Source organism: Ornithodoros turicata, chromosome 10 (genome assembly GCF_037126465.1).
Source record: "Ornithodoros turicata isolate Travis chromosome 10, ASM3712646v1, whole genome shotgun sequence".
Classification (NCBI taxonomy): domain Eukaryota; kingdom Metazoa; phylum Arthropoda; class Arachnida; order Ixodida; family Argasidae; genus Ornithodoros; species Ornithodoros turicata.
Window position 1 is genome coordinate 8,063,681 of NC_088210.1, and position 22,699 is coordinate 8,086,379.

A 22,699-nucleotide genomic window follows, 5' to 3' on the forward strand; every position below is an offset into this window, starting at 1 on the left:
AATATCGTCTGATATCCATATCATTTCGTTTCATGTGTGTTACAGAAAAAGGAATCTAGAATTTCATACAAGACCCGTCATTAGCACAGCCATTGATAGCCATAGCCAGGCATTTCGATGTAGCCACTAGCAAGGCGACGCGAGTGGCCCGCCAGACCCAAAATATGAATGTGGTTGACGTCCCCGAATTTCTACTGTGATTGGTTTTCACATCAAGCTCCAGCTATGGACGCTAGCGCACTTTACTTCAAGCAGATCTTGGCTCAACTGGGCAATTGTGAAGATGGTGCAGTTCCAATGAGTGCTACATTGAAAATGCAGCTCCAGCTTGAGAGCCTTCTAGCACAGGGAAAGTATGATTGCAAGCATATCATACCCTTTTTGGCATGGTCATTTATATTCGCAGCATAGGACAGTGTCAGGAACGCATCCTGTCTCGTTATTTCACACGATCCAGAATCACGTCCAGCGACATTGTAAGAGGAGGTGAGTGCGGTGAGTGGTCTTTACAGCAGAAACTCGTCTGCTTCTTGCTGTCATCACATTCCGAACTAGTGTGTACGGGGTTCCTCACAATTTCTTTTGAACTACAAAGAATGCCACTACTACGTCGGTCATCCAAACTTTCATCTGAATAGGACGCTCCTAGCTGATTTCTTGAAAGCGGGGGGTGTACGCCTTTATGTAACACTGATGCAGCAATGATAATTATAATAATAGGGCGTACGCCCCACGCTTTTTATAAGTCAGGGGAAAATAACGGTATCATTTAGTGCAATGGTTGGCCTTTATCACCGTGTTATGTGGTGAAGCTCTGTTTTAAGAGTGTGCCGCAAAATCATGATTTTTCTGTCAGAATGGGTTTTCTAGAAGGGTTTCCAGATCAATATCGCCACAGTTCCCCCTGAGTCGGCCTAAGGTGTACATTAAGCCCCCCCTCCCCCAACTTTGCTGCTCATAGAGACAGTTGCAAGCTTGGCACTAACGCGGAATTTATTTTCTAAAAAAAAAAAAAAGAATGTTGACACGGTCAAGATAATCATCATGAAATATGTACCCATGATTCCATAGATTCCCATGATCTGACTAGCAAAGCCGTAGTGCTGCTACAGTCAGGGTGAGAAATTCCGTGGCAGGGAAAGCGCCGGCTGTGAAATTTCAGTTACGAATAATTGGATGAAAAATTTACTTAAACATTTTGCACAGTCATACCGGGCACTGCTTCACTGCTTCTCTGACTTTCAGTTGTTCAGTTTCAGTTGTTTTACTTCAGTTGTTGATACCTTACCAGTCTTGGAAAGTAGATGAATGCTGTGTTTTTCAGGATCCGATGACACTCATTTGTTGGCAGCTTCTGCAGAGAGATCGTGTGGTAAGTAGTCCCTCCTATGCATGCTGCAACCTGCGGTTTAATTACGCTCAGGCGCGGATCTAGTGTGTGTGTGTGGGGGGGGGGATCGTTCTGTACCCTGCATCAATTCAGGACTTGAACATAGGCATCAGTGGACCATGTGGTAAAAAACGTAAGACTATATAGCTGATAGCCAGCCAATATCTCTAAAGAAAAAAAAACCCAAACTCCCAAGAAACCCAGAATCGTGTGGGGAAAAAAAGAAGAGAGAAATGGGACATAATCCGCACGAAATAGTCACGTAATATTCACTCGTTGTGTTACAGCGGTAGTCCGTAGATGAATATTGAATTTTCAAAGTTTGAATATTGAATATGAAATATTGAATTCTGATCTGAACCCAGTTCCTGATATGTATAGCTTAATGTTGTAAAAAAGAAAATGGCAACTGGTTTGGGGAGTTTGCTAGAGGTGTTGGTTCTGTGGCCGGTAATGCATTTGTTAATTTGCTGGCTGGTTTCACCCATGTATTGCATGGAGCAGTTTCTGCATTCAAAGCAGTAGTATATAACATGGCAGCTTGTGCATGTGAATGCGTGGTTAACTGTGTGGATGTAATTGCTGACTCTATGTGCATGTTTTGCAGCGCGAGAGATTGTACGTAGTAGTATTGTACCCGTACGGGATGGGGGTGAATATACTTCTTATGTGAGCACCTCCTCCAGAGTAACGACAGGCTTAGGAGTATATTCACCCATCCCATACAGGTAAGTACGTGGATTTTGAGAAACACCTCTACATATTGTCACGAAGCGAAATGGGCCGGCGAGTCATCGAATAAACAGCGAACGGTTTATTAAACTACTTGTTAGCAAAAGCACAAGAGTGATAGCTCTCTGAACGCAACTGAGTCCAAAGAATGAATGCTCCAGCCTGGAGCGCACAAGCATTTAAGCGTCGCGCCGAAAAATCTAGAAACAGCACGTGCGTTTGCCAGAGAGCAGGTGATGTGTCTGGAAGCTTCTCTCTTCTTCTTCAGCATGCGCCAGGATGAGATATACCGTTTCGTGCCTGCCCTGGAAGTTTCTCTAAAATAGTTTGTAGCAATATTCCAGCCTTTTTTGACCAAGAAGAAGCTCTTGCTCTTCATCACATTTAGCGGGAATGGAGAAAGCGTGTTTCTGGAAGAGTGGCAGAAATTGATTCACAAATCTGCCCTTATTTGGAGAACCGTTGTCTGAAAATGTCTGTCTCTTGAACCAGTGGTTCAACTTTTGTCACTGCACCAAACTACTATTTTTCATCATTAATAACTCATTAGTAAAAAAAAAAATTAATGAGGAGAATGCCCCACTAGGCTATCAGTATGGCCATAAAGTTGGCCACTCGACATAGATTATATAATGGTTTTTATTATACCTGAAGAAAAGACCACATTTTATAAAAATTCGAAATTCTACCCATAGCTATCGCATACAGATTGTGTGCTAGTTGAGCAACAGTTTTTTTTTTTTTTTTTTTTTGTCATGTACTAGCTCGCTGTTATTGCATTTCAGAAAAAGATTTGTGGCGTTCCAACCTCGCCAGCTTGTCAAGCGAAGCTCTGAGGGAATTGTTTTGTATCCCGCCCAAGCAAGGCCTGACCGCCGAAGAGAAGGACTCGTACCAAGAGATCCTGGCAAAGTTTCAACCCGGAGTTGAGCATGGAAAAAGGTTTCCACCATTGGCGCCTTCACCCACACCCACCCAACCTCCTCGCACTGCCTCTACAAAACCGGAACGTGAGTAACTTTGTTACAATTGTTACAGTAGCTTTGTTACAGTTAGTAACAAGCACAGCCGTTAGTCAGTGCTTCGTTTGTCTACACATGTCCTGTCTTCGGGCTGTTTTTTTGTCACTTTATCCCTAAAAGCAGTAAAAAACCTTCACTGCGGTGTTTAAAAAAAATTAAGGGGTCTATCTCCCCTAAGTTATCTTGGTCCTCTCTAGAGGTCAAAAAGGATTCTGGTGTAGAATTTATTTCGGTGACATTTAATTCCTACTAAATTATAGCTAAACAGTGCACAGAGGAGACGAGGGCATGGAAGCAACGACGATGGCCACTGTCCTTGTGGGCTTTGTGTCCTTGTCCTCTTTGTGCGCTGCTTAGCAATGATTTCATACCAACTAGGCCTGTCGTCTACCTTAATCAAGTATTAAATTAGTCGATTAGATATGATCCAATTAAGTGAACTGAAGTAAACGAGGTGGATGTAATTACAGTAACGCTCTTAACGATATCAAATTTTGAAGTTGGTTACATTTGACTAATTTGCCCCTACACCCAATTGTTACACCAAAACATTACATGACACATTTAGAGTCTCACTCACATAAACGCTCAGAATAAAGTAAATTCTATGTGAAAACTACGAGACAGGGACACACAGCACTGACTTCCAATGTGCAAGTTTATTGACAAAGATTAAGCAACATTTTTAAAGTGACAGTCGCAACTGGAAACCCATCTATGAAACTGATGCCAAAGTATTCGGCATGCCAATATGTAGGCCAGCACTCCACTTGGCAAATTTTTTCGTCCGAAAAGTGCTTATAGTCAGGGACAACATGAGACCCGCCCCCACACAAGGATCGCTCCGCGCACGCAAATGTAGTACGGGGCATTCGAGTGGGGACTCGGGGGAGAGGGAGAACTGGCACTACATTGTGAACCGGGGGCGTCGTGCAAAGGCTGGTAGCCAATCGCGGGAGCCTTTCACGGATGAGCGGGCGGTTCCAATTGTAGGACTGAAGTTATCACTGACTATTCGCTCCGAGATCGAACGGTGTCGGCGTGCTGCGGAGAACGGAGGACTACTGTAGTGTGGATGCATCGCCTGCTTTTACAGGATTATTCCGCATTCAGTGCAGTAGATTACGGGATTAGATTACGGGATTAGGATTTTACGGCCAGGCATATATTCTGTCCAGGAGAGTGTGTGATTGCTGGAGAACTAATTACCTCGGAATCATTCATCAACTTTTTATATTTGACGTTTCCGCTAAATATACGAGGTTGTGACTTGATATGTCATTTCAGTGTTAGTGTGTTGTAATCGATAGTCAAATCGTCAAATATCGATACCAATATCGATATCTAATATTCTTAGTTGGTGTAGAAAATTGCATTGGGTTCTAACTCTGCTTTCCAGTCATAGTGTGAAATATTGGACGCAATCTTGGCTCACCTCATCTAAATGCTAACATACTGTGCAGTTACTGAGCAGGCGTCTATGCAAGTGCATGCGGACTGTGAGGTAAATGTAAGGAGAAAAAGCGTGGCACAGCCAACAGGAGCATGCTGTCATGTAGCTACTATGTCACATGACTGCAGTTAACATGGTTAAAAACATTGTTCCCACTGAATTTTGCAACAAACATTTCGAGGACGTTCGTTTTTCAAGGACCTTTCACGTTCAGACATCATATTGTCTGAGATGTAAAACATTGTGAAACAGGTGTATTTTGCGGAAATATTTGTAAGCTACGGGTACCACACGAGAGAATACATGGGGACTGTATAATACCATTTCAATACCAGTTCAATACCAGCACTGACAAATGCTGAATTTTAGAGATCATGGTATAGAAAGAAAGTTCTATAAAATTTTAAATGTAGTTGTCGTCGTTGGTCCTTGAAAAACCCTCAAATATTTGTCGCAAAATTCAGTGGGAACCATGTTTTTTGCATCAATACTGTTTGCTCTACTGTAAAAGCTCGGAGCGTATTTATGAATGTGAGGTGCCATAAATACATCAAATGACATTACAGTCGGGCATCATTTTGCTAATGTGTGAAACTCGCTTCAGAAGGAGTTACTCAACATTCCTTGCTGTCTCCTGTAGATATATGTTGATCAAGAGTGCTTCATGATAACTAGAGCCTGAAGTTTTTGGGATTTTTTTTTTTTTCTAAATTCAAGAGGTAAAAATTGGGTAAATCAAATGTGTGCACTAAATTCGTGCGAATTAGGGCGAAAAAACTTGCAGTATGCTAAATTCGGGAAGAAATCATACTCTGTTTCTCAAACTGACCGTAGAAATGGTGATGCAACTGCATTTGCTGCCAAACAAGTAAATTAGTTCATTCCTACAGACATCCCAGTGAGGGTAATTTGCCGGGTGAAAATCGGGGTTTCGCCCTAAAGAGGCAACCTTCAATTCGGGGTGCAGACTTAGGGAAGAATTGCTTTAAACACTAGAACTTCAGGCTCTGATAATAACGTATTTGCTTACGTAGAAACATTCTGTGTCAATTTGGGTAGCCTTCTGAATTTGTACACTTCACATTGCAGCTATGGCAAGATCGTTTGTCACAGCCAAGGAACAACTAGTAAGTACACTGTTGAGCACATCATAAGTTTGCTGTATCCTATTATGGTTGATACTATATCTTGCCTTAAATTATAAATGCACACAGCATAGAAAAGCGGTTACCAGACATTTTAATGGAAGGCAGTAACAACAGGAGGATTATGGTAGGGCACAACACCATATTTAGGGAGTGACTTTTTCGGGTTAAACCCGATTCCGCCCGGTCATTCCCTCCCGAACTGACCCAAGACCAATTCGGGTTAAACCAGATTTCTCCCCGAATACCAGTTACCATGAAATCCTCAAGTGACGTTTCCGCTGAGGACGAACAAAGGTCCCCACGTGTAACGCATGTAAAAAAGGGTCACTTATGTTCCCAACAATCCACCCATGTGTGTTAACATTGTCTATGCCTTTGGGGATTACAGCTGGTAGATCACGATCCCACAAAAAAAAGGAAAAAGGAGAGAGAGAGAAATTAGGAAAGGACTTAAAGGGACTATGAAACGATTTTTTTCTTCGTTTCGTTCGAAAGAAGACATTTTTCTGAGTCTAGAACCGAAATTTTACTTTCGTCGCGCGAGCGGACTTCTTGGGAGCGAATTTAAACGGAGCGGCGAAGGGAGGACAGCTGGCGCCGCGCCGTGGGGAGCTGCCGAGTGGAGACACAACGGGTAACTTGACGTGACCACGGCCGGCTCAGCAACACGTCATAGTGACGTGTTGCCGAGCCGAGGAATCCCGCCAGGAGCATGCGCCGTAGGATCCCGCGTATGCGTTCATCGGGAGTGGAAATCTCCATGACAGCAGCTTTCGCGCGATCGGCAGATTTCGGCAGTGGCGGCAGCCACAGCGCGAGCTCGCGGCATTACTTGCCATTGTGCAACACCGGTGACGTAACGGGGAACCGAAGTGCGGTCCGTACAGTTACACCATCGGCAGGGAAATATGCGCGAGAGAGGAGGAACGCGGAAGAGACATTTCCAGCGCGCGCTCCTCGCAGAGTGGAGCGATTTCGTCCGGAAAAATTTGTGGCATATTAGTTTCTCTGCGGGAAGAACAGTTTCCATCGAAAAAAAGTATGGGGGTTCGGGAAATTTCATAGTCCCTTTAAAAGAGGAGAAACAAAAACGCCCGATAACACCCGAAGGCACAATTATCGCCCGATTCCTCCCCGAATTATAGATTTAAAAAGAGCGCCCAGTTTTTACCCCCCGAATCTGACAAAGGCATTTAACCCGAAAAAGTCACTCCCTAACCATACTGTGTCACCTGCACCTAAGAATATTTTTCATGAGAGTGTATGCGCCTCATAATAAATGCACATAGAAATGTAGCCGACCTCGTGCGCACGGACGAGAACCAACATGCATAATCAATGTGAAATGGGCGTTCAAAAGTCACTTTTACAGTTTACTATAGGCCCTTCTATTCATTCTGTCGTATTACCCACACTCACGTCGTTCATGGCATAAATAAATAATAAATTACCTTCCTTCCTACCTACCTATCTACCTATCCTGTCACCCATGACTTGTGGAGAGCACTGGTCAGCCAGTATTCTTTTCTTCTCAACTTGCATTACCGCACATGCCCGCGCTCCCAACAAGTATTCTAGGATGCACCACCACTGCAGTCCTCCCATCTGGGGGTTTCCGAACCCTTTCCCAACAATAGGTCCCAGAGAAGAAAGGCACGGCTCACTCAGACATAACACCGAACAAAAGGTTTATTGCCTCACAAGTCCCCCCCGCGCACACGTAGCAACGCCAGCGCACAAGTCCTGTACGCCATGGGGTCCCACGCCAACTGTCAGTGACTTCTTAGCCCAACCTTCTGAAACAGCCTCTCGACTCTCGAGCCCCCGACAGTGTGGCGCCAATCTCAGACCGACCTCTGACCGACCTGTGTCTACTCTGGGTCACCTTGTTACTTGCCTTTCTTAATCCGTTCCTTGTTGTCCTCTTTGTTAATTGTTTGTGATGAGATCTTCGAATTAAGCCTGGCAAAACCCACTTTTACCCCCCCACCTCTTTCCGATTTTTATCGATGTTACCTTGAATTAAATCTGAAAATCGCCAAAAATGATGAAATTGCGAGTGTGCAAAATCAGCCGCCTGTACAATCACTCAAGAACGTCAAGCACCGTGTGGAATTGGCGCAGCTGCTAGGGATCTTGCCATTTGTCGGAAATGTGAGACACACTCTTTATTTTCTACTGAGCCCAATTTCTTCCCGAAGTTGGCGTACTGGAACTTGTTACAGCTGAATTAGCACGAACTTGCAGCACATGTTACTTTATTATTATTATTATTATTTATTGGTCCATCAAGGGGCCTTTAGGCCATTACATGAGGGAGTGAGCACGTATGCAACACACTGGCACTGCACATCAAATAATGAACATAGACTAAAAAAACAAGAAAAAAAAACACACAAAAAAGACAGCAGACAGAAAAAGATTATAAGAAGGTGAAAAGCAAAGAATATATCTACGTTAGAGAGCAATGATGTGCATGTACATGGAGCGACAATGGTCAAGTGAACTCGGCGATTAATGCGTTGGTAAATTGGATATGATCTTTGAGTTCTGCAATATGCCGTGGGAGTTTATTCCAATCTGATGATCGATGTTCGTTGAAAGAAGGATGCCTCGAATGATGTTGTACGTGACCCAGTTAGTAGTACCTTACCCGATTTTCGCCCCCCGAATTTAGAAAAGGATGTTTGCTGAAAACTTCACACTCTACCCATGATATCTATCGACCTTCAAAGTGTAACCCTTGAAGTCCAACAGCATTGCAGAGCTTAACGGTCCCAGCAGCGACTGCTTTTTAAGTAATTAAATTTGCTTTCAGGGCCAAATGAAAGCAGAGAGTGGCCAGACAGGTCCCAGGAACCTGGGCATGAGGTATGTACTACCATCATAGTTGATCATTCTCATTCTGTTTCGAAGAACAATTTTAGAAGGGGGTGAGGTCACCCAGGGAGAAGAGGAATTTGCAATCGTGATGTCACATACCAGCATCACGCAGACGGCGTTGCTCGTGACGTGGCGTCATGCCTTCTCCTCTTCGTCATACCCAGACTGGCGAGTTAAGGGTAAATGCGCTGAGCTACGTTTGTGCGAGTTTTTTTTCTGGGAAGCAAATTGCATGCGTCAAAACCTTTGTGCTATATTTGGTAAATTGACACACATACCCACATCAGACATCTTCATCTGAATTTTTTTTAGATGGCCCTCTGTACTCCTTTAAAGAAAACTCGTATTAACTGACTGACTGTTACACGACTGTTACATACGGCTTGTGGTACATATGTCGGCTACTAGCGCCACCCTCTACGCAAGAGCTGTCCCGTTGTCTGACACAACCTTTTTGGGAATACCAAAGGTTGCAAAGAAGGCTTCGTAAGACTTCCAACTTTCACCACTGTTGGGGAGTTTGGATTCTTAACTTCCACCCACTTGCTATAGGCGTCAACCACAACGAGAAATGTGTGACCATCCACAGGCCCAGCAGAGCCCAAGTGGATGGTGCTCCATGGGCTGTCGGGGTGTTCCCAGTGAGGCTGCGGTGCCTTTCCAAGTGCCTTTTGCATCTCACCACAGATGTTACATTCTCTGGCGATCTCTTCAATGTCCCTGTCTATGCCACTCCACCAAATATGACCGCGGGCACATGACTTCATAGCCACTGTGCCACCGTGACCTGCATGCACCAGTGCCAGAGCTTGTTTTCTCTTGCTGTGGGGTACGACCTCCCGGGACCCTCTCAGTGTGCATCCACGATGTGATGAGAACCCTGCAGCTTTTCGCTCGAAAGAAGCGGAACTCAGTATCCCTGAACCTGCGCAGTGTTCCTTCTTGGACAGCCTTGTAGACCTGTGACAACACAGGGTCCTCTTGAGTTGCTGCTGCGACTTCTTGTGCTGTGAGCGGCGGCTGTACCAATGCCTCAAACAACAGCACGTCTGCAGGGGGACATGGCTCGTGTTATACTCACACTTATATACTTATATACTCACACTTATAATCATACTCATACTTATGGCTCACACTGGGGATGAAGGAAAGACGCGTCTTCTGTGAAGCGCAACAAACAAAATCAAGAAAAAAATGGCGTTCCTTCACGAATTTTTTGCGGGCGATCTAACGAACGGATTTTTGTTCTGAAAACGGCTACGATATCAGGTGACCGAAAGGAACAGATCTTCTCATTGGGACAACCTTGTAGCTTTTATAATTAACAAGTTAATTAATGAAAGTTAATTAAGACATTGCCTTTGGACTTTGCTAATGCCCTCCTAGGGAGTGCCCTTCAGCATATGCTATATTGCAATTGATTTCATCTTGGAAAAAGTGTTATATATATTTTTTAAAAATCTGTATACACTTAGCTGGGACACCCTGTATATGTGTCGGCTACTAGCGCAACCCTCTACGCAAAAGAAACTGTCTTTATGTTCAGAGAGGGCGATATCATTGTGGCGCCCTTTTTGTACGCACGAAGTTTAAAGTTTAAACGGGGAATAAAGGTTCCTAGTAATCTCAAGACATCCGCGTTACGATCGATTCCGGCCATCACCAACCCACACTTATGATCAAGACATAACAGCGACGTGGCCGTTCTTCTTACTGTTGCCAGCACAGATCGCGGCATGCTCTGCAATCTTTATCAATTTAATTTGGTTATTTAATAACTGTGACGTGCTTCGTCGGGTAAATTCGCAGTGTTCCATTTTCAACGAAGGGCAATGGAATGGTACACTTTATGAGAGGGGAAGGGGGTAAGAGACCGTCCCTTTAAATGAAAACAGCAAATAGTGCAGTTGAGAGTCAGCAGCTGTCCTGTGTGCTGTTCTTCCTATTCTTTCACCCCTTACTGCTGCTTTTGTATAACCATAGCAACGCCACCTAGATAGAGAAAGGCCTGCGCATTGCCTCCTCTCCCTCCTTCGCTACGTGGACATATATATAGTCAGAATTCGTCTGCTACTGCAATTCACCGCTCTGCGAGTTCATGAACCCGCGCGAATGATTGCAGCTCATCTGGCACCTGCAGTCCTAAATATTTAAGCAAAAAGTGCAAGACGCTTTCCAAATATCGGTTTTGAGAAAGATTGAGACCGTCTTGCGGTTTATTTCCAAGTTTTCCCGTTTATTACGTGGGGACGTGCAATCACAACTCACAGACGACAGTGATTATTCTCCATGGCCACGACTGCTGAAAGCACGTTCGTGATTGGCTACGGCCTTTGAAAGACACGATCCTCATTGGCTGACTCTTAATTGTTACGACACGTGGACGAGCGCACAGGCTTTCTGTATCTAGATGGTGTTGACCGTAGCTCTGTTGTTTTGCAGGAGGTCAGCCACTAGCCATTTTGTGTCACCCGTACCAAAGCATGGTGATGAATCTAGTGGAGCAGCAGCCAAGCCAGAGGCTAGCGATGCTGCACTAAAAAATGTGGAACCCAAGATGGTAGAACTAATAAAAAATGAGGTACAATAGTTTTTTTTTTTACAAGTAACTGAACTTGTCGTAGGGGTCATCTAGTGTTTGCCAAATTTGTGGCTCTGTCTATGGTGTTATGGCCTTCATCGCTTACGCGCCAAGAAAACCAGAATCATCATCATGTCCATGGTGATTGTGGACATGCGGCACACCCCCACTGTCGTGGTATCCTACAATTCTAGTGAGATAGTGCAGTTAATATTACATAATAGTTCATAGCAGTTAATACTACGTAATACAGTGGCATAATACAGTGGGTACTGTTAGATACGCCACTTTCTGCTAGGAATATTAAAGTATATGTGCCATATGCTGAAGGTTCATCCCACATGCCAAGTGCCCACAAGGCAGTCGAGAATAATGTAGCAGCAGTCTTGTCGCCTACAGTTCATACTACCTGTGATCCAACAACACAGCTGCGAAATGGCTTGACAAGCCAGACACCATTTGAAAAGAAAAAGAAAAAAAACTTATATGATGCCCTTCTGAAGCTGCAAAACATCCCGAGCGAAACGTAAATCATGACTACATTGCGTGTGATACGCCAATCACGCACTTCTGCCTGCATAAAAGAAATACAACAAAGTTATCATATGATATAACAATAGCTCCTCTGATTATCAACTTCCTATATATGTCATATCAATTCTTCAACTTCATTCAATTCAGTTCTTCAATCAACTTCATATCAATATCATATATATATATATATATACATGTATATATCAACTTCTATATATTAATTTCCTATTTATGTGTGTGTGTGCATGTACGTATGTGTATAGCAGTTGTTTGTGTCATCCCACTCCTCCATGTAACGTCTCTTGACCTTCGGGGTATTTTGAATAAATAAATAAATGAACTTCCTTTTGCAATGAAAGATGAAAGTCACTGAAAAGGTTAGCCAGCTGTAGGACTCGAACCCACATCTTCTTTCTTAGGCAAATTGAGGCTTTGTATGTGTTTGTCCCTTCTATGTTGTTCCAGCCTCAGAACATCAGTTCTTTCATGTTCCTTTTGCAAGCTCCTCACTTTTCTTCCATGACACGCTTTTCTCATGGCATTGCAGATAATGGATCGTGGACCACAAGTTGGATGGGACGATATTGCTGGACTGGAATTTGCAAAGCAGAGCATTAAAGAAATGGTGGTGTGGCCTCTCTTGCGCCCGTAAGTTGTAAGCACTGCACGAGCGCTGCGGATCCGTTCCACTGATGGGTCTTATATCGCAGGGACATTTTTACTGGGCTGAGGAGGCCATCCAAGGGACTCCTTCTATTTGGCCCTCCCGGTACAGGAAAGACGCTTATCGGTGAGCCTTGAGACCTTTGGCTTTGCTTTCCATTGACATTGAGTCTCCTGTTAGGAAAGTGTATCGCTTCACAAGCTGGGGCCACATTCTTCTGCATCAGCGCATCATCGTTGACCTCGAAATGGGTGAGTTCGTGGTACACCAGAATATAATGCCCCTGTAGTCGGTGACAACTTCATTCCTAGAATAGACGAGTTCAGAAAATCCCGGAGTGCTTAGCGCCGCTTTGAACTGTGGGAGTTTACTAATACCAAAGAAACGGGTGGACTCCCTACTGGGGGTGCCGCCTTTCGTAGTGAAATATACCGGCTGAGGCAGAGAAGGTGGAATAGAGGGAAAGGAGGTAATGATCGTGGGAAAGGGAAGTGGGTGAGGGGTGGAAGAGCACACACAGAAAACGAGAGAGCTCAAGACAATACGAGGAAACGTGTTCCTGTGTGTAATAATAATAATAATGAGTAACTAAGGAAACAACTGGTGACTGCGTGGAGTTGGATCCGTGCTCTAGGTGTATTCAAGCTGTAGTGGAATGTTCAAAAGGCTGCTGGTATCACCTTTTTACCGGCAACCGGCAGAGCGAGCAAATAACTGGCCGTGCCGGTATTATACCGGCTTGGCGGCAACCCTACTCCGAACCGTTCTGATTTCTCCCCTACCGGTCCATTCTCCACGACCTGTCAAAGTCAGCGAAAGCGATATGTGGAGGATTATTCTTCGTTCCCTCATTCAGAAAGCACCCAGGATGGAATGCATGCGCAAAGAGCGCTGGGATTTTCCGAAGTCCTACAATTGTGATTGCCCTCTCCTCTGTGGAAGGCTCGACGCAAGCCGAGCCTTTGCACGACTGCTCCGCTTCGCCATGTAGTGCCGTCTCCCCGTCCCCACTTGGCCGCGCTGCACTACATTCCCGCACGCGGCGCGATTCTTGTGTGCGCGTGGTGCCAAGTGTATGGCTTATGTTGTCACCGACTATAGCATGATGAAGTTGTGGATGTTTCCAATGTCTGTTGTGGCTTTATCGGCGTGATGCGCGGTGTTGGCACAGGTTTTCCTAATGCTCGACTTCCCTAGATTTAAAAACAAAAAATGTTTTTCTAAGGTGCACTAAGCCCCCTTGAAGGGCTCCTCAAGAGGCTTTCGCGTCTGTCCTGGTAGTTTCCGAAACTACAGTGCCATTTTCGCTTCTCGTTCATCGCAGAAAATGCGACTCGAACAAGTAGAGGAGTTTCTGTGCAGCTTGATGTAATACATGGCAAGAGCAGACGACGGATGCTGAGAGTATGCCAGAATCGTCTCTGGGAATAGGAGAGGAAAAAAAACGTCACTCGGACGAAACCGATTGGGGAGCAGCATTTGGAGACCGTCGAGCAGGTGGAACGGTGTATTGTGCCGCGGAGGGTATGTGAAATGTCGCTACTGGCGTCGAGCGTGCTGGCACAGCCGGGAACGCAACGCGGCGTTTCACGGGGCATGGTCGCACCGGAACTCGCACTGGTAAGCAAAAGTCGGAGTATTTACTGAGGGCTTTTCAGGAGTACAGAGCGCTGTTTAATTAAGATATTTTTTTAGACAGGTTAAGGTCAGTTTAACGAACAGCATGAGAGATTTTTATGTGTGCCATTTGTTTCCCACAAAAAATAAGTAAATAAAATCAGATAAATATAGGGTCCGCGCGTTCACCCTCGGGTATAACGCATTCCGATTCGCTTGTCAGTGGGGGGTCAGTGCCCTGTCCGTGTGCCGTCGTAAACCAGTTTTGCAAGTTGCCCCTGGAGCATTGCAGATAGAAGGAGGAGCCGAACCACGACCGAGCCAGGAGCGATCTTTTTTTCAGAACCTCACACAGCCGAGTAGCAGACAATATTTCTCTGAACCAATCAGCAAGCGCGGACTCTGTAGCGCTAGTGCGAGGTCACAGGCAGATCACAGGCTGGTACTGCTTTCCACCACCTTTGCGTACAGTCGCTTTTTCTGGCGTATTTTAAATTCCATTGTTGGGATAATTATGACTCTGTGGTGTAGATTACTTCTCATGGTGCATCTTAGTGGCCTACCGAGTAACTTTACCGGACTAGTTTTTACTGGATTTTTTTTACTTGCTTGTAAATTTACTGGACTAGTAAATAAACAGGCTGCAAATGACGCTCTGCACGGAGGAGCAGGTGTTGCCCTTTATGAGGGCTCCCCTGTTGGCCACTTTCAGTTTCAGTTTTGTGGTTCACGTCTTGCTTCAACTTTCAATGTGGCTCAACTTTTAAATTCGGGCCTAAGGAAATCTCGCAGAAATCTTGAGGAGATCCCTGACGGAAACTCCAAGTTCCCGACTGCTGGACATGTATCAAGTGAAGCCATATAAAAGTAATCCCCACCAAGAACAGTGCATGGTATGTAAGAAAACAATTGGCGTTGAAAAGTCATCTACACCGCTAGATTCAGTGATTTATCCAGAAACCCCTCCACCCACCTAAAGCGCACCAAATATTTGGCGACACCCCGAACCGTTTTTTTTTTTTTTTTACCTATGCGCCTCCCACAGGGGGAGGGCTTGCTATCTCAGCTGTAATGACATGTCGCTAACGACGAAAACAACGTCCTCCCACTATTCCCAAAGGTCTTCTGCACATGTTGCTCACGTTTCTCAGTGAATGTTCCCGGATAGTGCAATTGTGAGGGCCTTCACGTACGGCAAGAAAAAATATGTATCTATTAAGTGTCACGCTTTGCGACTGTTTTTCCAAGTCCAAGACCTGGTGAAGATATCGAATACACTTGATACAATGAATGAATACCTGCATCAAAAGCAATTCACCGACAACGTTGCAGTGACATTACGCCGCGGAACAATCTATGAATCCCGAGCGACACAACAGTGGTCGGTATGTGGATTACTTTTGCCTACCTGAGGGGTCTTTGCCGTCCCTTGCGGCATGTGAAAGCAACTTGAGCCCTGCTACGATGTTGCTCGTGTTCTTTTGTGGGATCTAACCTGCAACCTTGGGATTCAGTTGGCAAACACGACACCAACTCGAGCCACTGAGGCCAGTTTGAAATTTGCAGGGAGGTTCAAAGGATCCTTGAACCTTCCTTGAATTTTACTCTTTGGCAGTTTTACTGTTGCTTGAAATCCTCGAAATGTTAATGAATTTTGGGCTCTACTTTTTGTACGTGCCATAGAAAATTCAGCAAAACATCTAACTGCAGCTCTATACTGGGTCTCTGGTCTTGTCTTTCTATCTCGATGTTGTGCTGCTAGTAGGCATCTGCAGCGTGAATTTAGGAAAGGTTACACATTTTGATCCCATCGTAAAAATAGAAGATGACGTTTCTTACGCTTCAAACTTTGCAGACTGATAGTCATTCGTGTCAAGTTTTAGTCTTATTCCTTTTTTTTCTCAAATGATACGACTTTGTAAAAAAAAGTTAGAAGCGAAGCAAATTCTCACCCCGTGCATTTCCTATGGCCTGTACCATCCGCAGACCACGATTTTTTCCTCTGTCTGCTTCACGTTCACATCACCACGTATAGGTGGCGCTGCCTGGAGACGAAGCAAAACCAGAACCTATGGAACAACCAACAACCAAATGGACCAGATGCAGGGTTTCGAAGCAGCGCCACCTGTATGTGGTGAGGTGAATGAGAAGCAGACGGAGGAAAAAATGGCGGTTCGCAGGAGGTATAGGCCATAGGAAATGCATGGGGTGAAAATTTGCTTTGCTTCTAATTTTTTTTCTAAAAAGTGCTAGCATTTGAAAAAAATATGGTTGAAACTTGAGACTAATGACTACCAGTCTGCAAAGTTTGAAGCACCGGAGACGTTATCTTATATTTTAACGACTCCATCGAAATGTGTAACCTTTGCTAAATTCAAGCTATTAAGGGGGATATTTGGGCAAGTTTCTGCCCCCCCGCACTGTTTTTACGTAGGCATATGTAAATGTTTGGATACACATTGGGATTAGGGATCTGTCAAGTGAATCCTTGGCATGGATCGAGATTGGGAACCCGAATCGCAGTGCTCAAAACGGTGAATCGAATCTTTTGAATCCTAAATTTGGAGTACTAGTAGCTTGGCACGTAAGGTGAGCCAGTCTATTTGTGCGGCGTCGTGCTGCACGTGCCGCGGGGTGGGGCTGCGGATAATCTCTACTGATGCCACTAAATAAGGGTAGTATCGCGTTCCTTTTCCGCGCCGGAGCTGCCGTTCCCTGTTCGCGATTGGGCTGATCGTGTCGCATGGTTTCTCCTTCCAAGAACTTTGTGTCATTTGAACAAGGGAGAACTGATGTTCTGAGGCTGGAACAACATAGAAAGGACAAATACACACAAAGCCTCAAATTGCGTAAGAAATTAACGAAAAGGTTAGCCAGCTGTAGGACTCGAACCCACATCTTCTGGATTACAGGTCCAGGACTCTATCAAATGAGCTAAGCTAACACACCTTCTCAGCGACTTCTAAGGGTGTGTCATCTGAAGGGATAAGTCAACCATTCTCTCTCTCTCTCCTTTCACTCTTACATTTTTGCTCACTCATACACGCATTCATACTTTCATCATTCATTGCCGTCAGTGTTGAGTCCCCTCCTTCCAAAACCGGTTTCCACAGTTGTGAGCCTGCTCGACTGAGCTGTTCTCCGGCGGAGACGGGGGAGATTGACATCCCGTTGCTAGGCGACATAGCCTCGCTGGACCCAAGATGGCGGCCTCGCTGGCCAGCGTGACTTCTTGTCGCTACTCCGCTTCCTATCTAGTGACTCTAATTTGTACCACATGGGGTTCTTTCGACGTGCGCCGGAAATCCCCGACACTCGGTGCTGGAAGCAATGTTTACCTCCTCCTCCACCACCAGGTTTCCACCGCCACGTTTGTTTGTTGCTCTTTAAAATTGGCGTGTACGTAGCCCGCGAACGCCTGCTTGGCCGGCGGGCTCCGGGGCTATTAATTAAAAACTTTCACCCGTGTTTTCTTGTTTGTTTGTTTGTTTATTTCTTTTACATTGCTTTGGAGTGAGAGAGTTCAGGCAGGAAGTCTTACATTACAGGACTGAATTTGCTTTTGATGGTTTCTTACTCTTACAGAAAGAATTCAGACTCTATAGAGCTTGTCTTTTCCCCATAGTCGATGGACAACGCGTTAAATAAATTACATATTTAAGAAGCATACAGACACTTTTACTCCTGACAGTGAACTAATGTATAATTTGTTTCGCACTAAACAAATACTTTCAATTCTGCTTCAAAACACTTTTCGTATGTTCGCTTTCCTAGCTTTCTAAAAGCTTTCTAAGGGTTCAGAAGATTCCGAATTCGTAAGAGCCTCTAAATAGGGAGTAGAGTAGCGACACTGATCCACGCCGGCTGGCGAGACCGCCATTTTGGGTTCGGCGCAGCTGTCTCGCCTAGCTATGGTGGCTAGCCTAGCAATGGGATGCTAATCTCCCTCTTTTCCGCCGGAGAACAGCTCACTCGAGCCAGCTCAGAACCGTGGAAACCGATTTTGGAAGGAGGGGACTCGACATGGACGGAGAAACCACGTGACAGGATCGGCCCAATTGCGGACATCGAACGGCGCCTGCGGCGCAGAAAAGGAATGCGATACTCTGTATCCCTATTTAGTGACTCTAGTTGCCGGCATATGTACCATAACTCCTATGCTGCACAACAGCCTCTTGGAGTGCAAACTGCACAGTTCAGGACTGGCTTTCTGCAGTTTAATATCCCTTCAATGTAAGAGGGTCACTTTTATGGGAGCTGCGCAATGTTCATTCCAAGCAAATGAAGCAATTCTTATATTTTTGCAACGACTACTTTATTTACCGCACGTATGCCGGAAAGGGAGGCAACAGCCACTTGGGCGTAAAATTATACATTCTTTCACACAACAGCGCACAAACACAGGCTGCTGTGGGTCAGAATAACCTGGTTATTCCTGTAGAATTATTTTCTGCGACCACAAAGCTGTCGACCAACTGGCGGACAACATTAAAATGGTGGGTCCCAGAAGGCTGATACAGAGATTCTGCTTGGATTCAGGCTTTTTGGGCAGCGCAACGACGACTCTGGCATCAAAATAGGCTCCTCCCATGAAGCGGCAAAAGACCAAATTGATCTTCATAACGAACCCTGAGACTGGGGAAAAAACACACTAAACAAGTCTCTCTCTCTCTCTCTTTAGTGTGTTTTTCCCCCAGTCTCAGGGTTCGTTATGAAGATCAATTATCACCAGCTCGCCTGACTTCTCGCCGCCACCAAAGAATGGCCAAATTCTCCCCATAAATGACTTTGTTGGCGACTCTCCAGAGTGCCACCATCGCCAAAACAACACACGTTGCATATGTAGCATACAGGATCAAAATCGGTCCTCAAATCGGACCGACGAGTTTGCGCGGTGTGTCCCCACTGGTCCAGAGCCGTTTATAGATCGAGATCTTGGTGCATATCGACAAAAATAAGATGGAAAAATTCTCGTCATGTTGTAACTGCGCTTCTGTTTACCTTCAGGTTGGAGACGGCGAAAAGATGGTCAGGACACTGTTTGCCGTTGCAAGAAGCTACCAGCCATCTGTCATCTTCATCGACGAGATTGACTCCTTACTGTCGCAGCGTAGTGATAGCGAACATGAGTCTTCGAGGAGAATAAAGACGGAATTCTTGGTGCAGTTGGTGCGTTCACGCGCTTCGGCTTCGAGTCGGAATTTCATTTGGTATTCCTCCTTCAGGATGGTGCGGCAACGGACGTGGAGGACAGGCTGCTCATCGTTGGGGCTACCAACCGCCCTCAGGAGCTGGACGAGGCTGCAAGGCGCCGCCTACCGAAGCGGCTGTACATACCGCTGCCCGACCTGGCCGCCCGAAAGCAAATTGTGGAGAAACTTTTGGCTCAGGTCCCACACGGCTTGAACACTGAAGAGCTGGTGTCTGTGGCGAAGGCAACTGATGGCTACTCGGGTGCGGATGTGGCACACCTCTGTAAGGAAGCAGCCCTGGGGCCTATCCGCAGCCTTACGTTTCAGGATCTGCAGCACATCACTGCACACCAGGTAATGGAGATGTCAAACAAACAAAATAACTGTGCTTCAACATTAGGGTCCTCGCTACGAAAAATTGCGGCGTGGTCTCTCTGTAGCCACGGAAGTGGAGAGAGGCGCTCCGAGGGGAAAGGAGAATAGTTTGGGGAGAGGAGGCGTGGTGCGAAGAGGGACCGTGCATGTAGAGCATGCGCGGTAGTACGTCACGGGGATAGGAGGACGGCGCGCACGCGCACTAGGTGGAGGAGGGAGCATGGAAGGAGAGGGCCTCTGGAGAGCACTACGCAGCGCGCCGGCAATGCAGCTGTTCTGGTCGACGGGTTCAGATGCGTCTACGTGGGCGCACCACAGGTTATGAAAGCTGTGCGGACGATCGGCGGCGAAAGAAGGCTGAGGCTGCCAAGCTGGATCTGAGGAAACCCAAGAGGCTCGTTTGGCCGCGGATGCTGTCCTGCGCTAGCGTCGTGTAGGATCGTGTGAAGGGTTGTGTAGCGTGACGTCACCGGCTGTTTTTCGGTCACGCGCTTTCTAACTTTTCGTGCCACGTGGACGTGCAGTCATCTGCTTCCTCGATTTTGTTCTAAAATATTCGCCAGCGGTAAAAGCAAAACCTACAGAAGGCCGTACAAGAGGAATACCGGTTAGGTGAAGCCCAGTGTTGCCGGACTGCTTAACCGCGGAGGAGCACCTAATCACGCAAAGGAGAATATTCCTTTTCTAATTATCTTTTGCCACTTGGGGATGAGAGACTGTATTCACCGAAATATCGTTCGGGGCACGAACTGACGTCGCACTGTTACCTCGACATGTTTTTGTTTGCAGAGTCCTTTAAAGACACACCAATATCTTTCATATAACGGGCGTGAAAACCCTCGACCCTCGAAAACCTTCTGGGTGTTACCGGAGGATGTTTGTCGGGGTTTATTGTTTTTCAAAAAGCGGAGTTTTTCGGAGTGAGTGTTTCAGTGTACAGCTCAGTTAATATCCGAAATTCGAAGAAAACTTGATGACACACGCACAGTTGTGCAGCGAAAACTCAGTTCTCACATTTATTGCTTCAACACTAAAGAGGCACAAGTTTAACAATACATATCGTGTGACGTACACTAAGGTGTTCTGCAATTCCAGATGCACCCTTTTCGTGTGCAGTGCTCACTGTTATGCGACGGTCCGTACATATGACGACATATGTGAACTCGAAATCAGGGTACTCCTTGACGTAGTCGCAGGGCAGCTTTCGCTTGCGTCCCATCTTGTCGTCAGCACTGCAACTAGTTGCCTTTTCAAAAAGACCTCTCCGTATGACCTCGGTTCGATGCTTATTTTAGTGCTTAGGTCACGTGTCGGACAAAGAAATCGCAAAACAGATACTGGGGGGAAAACCCGGGATGTGAATCCTCAAGTAGTCGAGATGACCGCCGAAGATTAATCCGAATTGCTTAAAATTTTACCGGAGTACATCTTTGGGATAAATCCGAAAACAGGGAACCCTATATCATAACACCAAGTTGCACCTTGATCTCACGACGGGATATCAGCGAACTGCGTATTTACTTGACAGCATTGTGTTATAATGTCTCAGTAATATATCTGGTTTCACAGTACTTGGATCACTCTGATTCTTCTAGGTACGAGCTGTGAGCTTCGAGGACTTCGAACAAGCTCTGTCTCGTGTGCGTGCCAGTGTTTCACCGGGAGACATGGACACTTACATCAAGTGGAACTCTATCTACGGCTGTACAGCTGGTCAATGAATATCTTTGGGGCTGACCTGTATCGAACAGAAAATGTTCTTGTTCATAAAAGCGATGTGTTCTTTTTCTTGTACTGCGTGTTATTTTGCTTCCCTTTTTGACTGAAGCAGCTCGGAATCATACTACAGGACTGTTGCAGAAAAGTTTGCCTAGTTGAGCACAGCACCATTTCGGGCCCAAGTGGCCATGGATCCAACAGTAGGCAATTTCATCAGTAGGTTCAGCAGAGCGATGGTGTCTCAAGCGGTATCGACGCTCACTGTCGTGCTGCACCAGTCCTTTGTCCATGAGTCGCCGTCATTTTCCCCTTCATGGTATCGACGCAAGCCTCGACCACTCGGTCGCAAGGAGTCAGGTAGTGATGTGGCGGGCAGTGGACGATGTGATCCTGACGCCACGCGCTAGCCCCTAGCATGAGGGTGTAGAGGAGACTCTCTACATAAGTCCTGACCGGTACTGATGGAATGGTCCCAGAGGGCAGATGATCGTGGACTCACGCTATAGGACGCGCCGGTAGCACAGAGGAGCGAGTGCTCCAGGCGCGTGTCCATCCTCGTCGTCGTCCACGGTCCGCCACATCACTCCCCCACAGACCGCGGAGCGGGTATAAAGCATGAAGGACACAGGCGCAACAACCTTCATGTTGCGTGATATTGAAGAAGTGATTTATTCCAGCGGAGATCGCGCCGGCAACGGCTCGGTATTCCTCTACAAGCAGAAGAAACCCACAACGTCACTGCAGGAGGACAATGAGGGCTACCGTGCAAGAGGTGCATGGTAAGGGCACACGCTGACTAATGATCGTAGCTGTTGATCAACGGGAACGACGGTCTGTTAGCCCGAGAAGAGCGGGTAAGAGTGAGGCGACGTCACAGTCATGGTCTTGGGATTCCGTGACTGGTGTGAAAGTCCCAGGGGTTAGGTGTGAGTGAGGTGCTAGAACTCCGACTGAAACGTGCCGTGGCATCGACTGACGCGACTGGCGTGCCCGGCAGTCGTGCATGAGGCTAGAGTGTCGGTCCGGCAGGGAAAGACTGCCGGGGTCCGTAGGACGTCGGGCAGGAGTGAAGATGGATGTAGCTGTGATGCGCGCATGTACCGGAGTAATGTGCTTTTGCAATATGGCGGCAGTAGCGGACACAAGGACTGGGCATGCGCATACGCGTTGTCAGAAACGGTCCATTCTGAGCCTTCCCAACATGCCACTCTCCATGCAGATGGCGCTGATAAAAGTGGGCGCGAAATCGTCGTTACCAGTGGTATCCGTTTCAATCCGAATTAATCGAGTTTCTGCAAAATGGTGGCACCCACTAAGTAAGGCATAAGCACTAGATGGATGTAATAACAGACAACTGTATTGCGACCTCTGATTGGCTAGGTACGTCAA

The 22,699-nt window shown here is 46.1% G+C and overlaps 1 protein-coding gene across 2 annotated transcripts; it reads left to right on the forward strand.

Moving 5' to 3' along the window:
- The first annotated feature begins 118 nt into the window (after window positions 1-118).
- LOC135371165 (fidgetin-like protein 1) lies at window positions 119-21,385 on the forward strand. Of its 2 annotated transcripts, none has more exons than XM_064605220.1 (13): window positions 119-353; window positions 407-495; window positions 1,325-1,372; window positions 2,908-3,132; window positions 5,687-5,724; window positions 8,564-8,616; window positions 11,071-11,209; window positions 12,291-12,391; window positions 12,454-12,533; window positions 12,588-12,658; window positions 19,032-19,193; window positions 19,250-19,570; window positions 21,187-21,385. In XM_064605220.1, exons 1-13 carry the CDS (start codon window positions 169-171, stop codon window positions 21,310-21,312), a joined length of 1,638 nt encoding a protein of 545 aa, XP_064461290.1. In that variant the 5' UTR covers window positions 119-168; the 3' UTR covers window positions 21,313-21,385. The 2 variants fall into 2 exon arrangements, with proteins under 2 accessions (XP_064461290.1, XP_064461291.1); XM_064605221.1 differs by having other exon boundaries at window positions 407-486.
- The last annotated feature ends 1,314 nt before the right edge of the window (window positions 21,386-22,699 follow it).

What these genes read in the sequence shown, in the direction of transcription:
- LOC135371165 (XM_064605220.1), top strand. Translation starts at nt 169, where the DNA reads ATGTGGTTGACGTCCCCGAATTTCTACTGTGATTGGTTTTCACATCAA. An exon ending in TACAGGAAAGACGCTTATCG is followed by an intron (nt 12,534 to 12,587) that starts GTGAGCCTTGAG and finishes GTCTCCTGTTAG; the next exon opens with GAAAGTGTATCGCTTCACAA. An exon ending in CATCGTTGACCTCGAAATGG is followed by an intron (nt 12,659 to 19,031) that starts GTGAGTTCGTGG and finishes GTTTACCTTCAG; the next exon opens with GTTGGAGACGGCGAAAAGAT.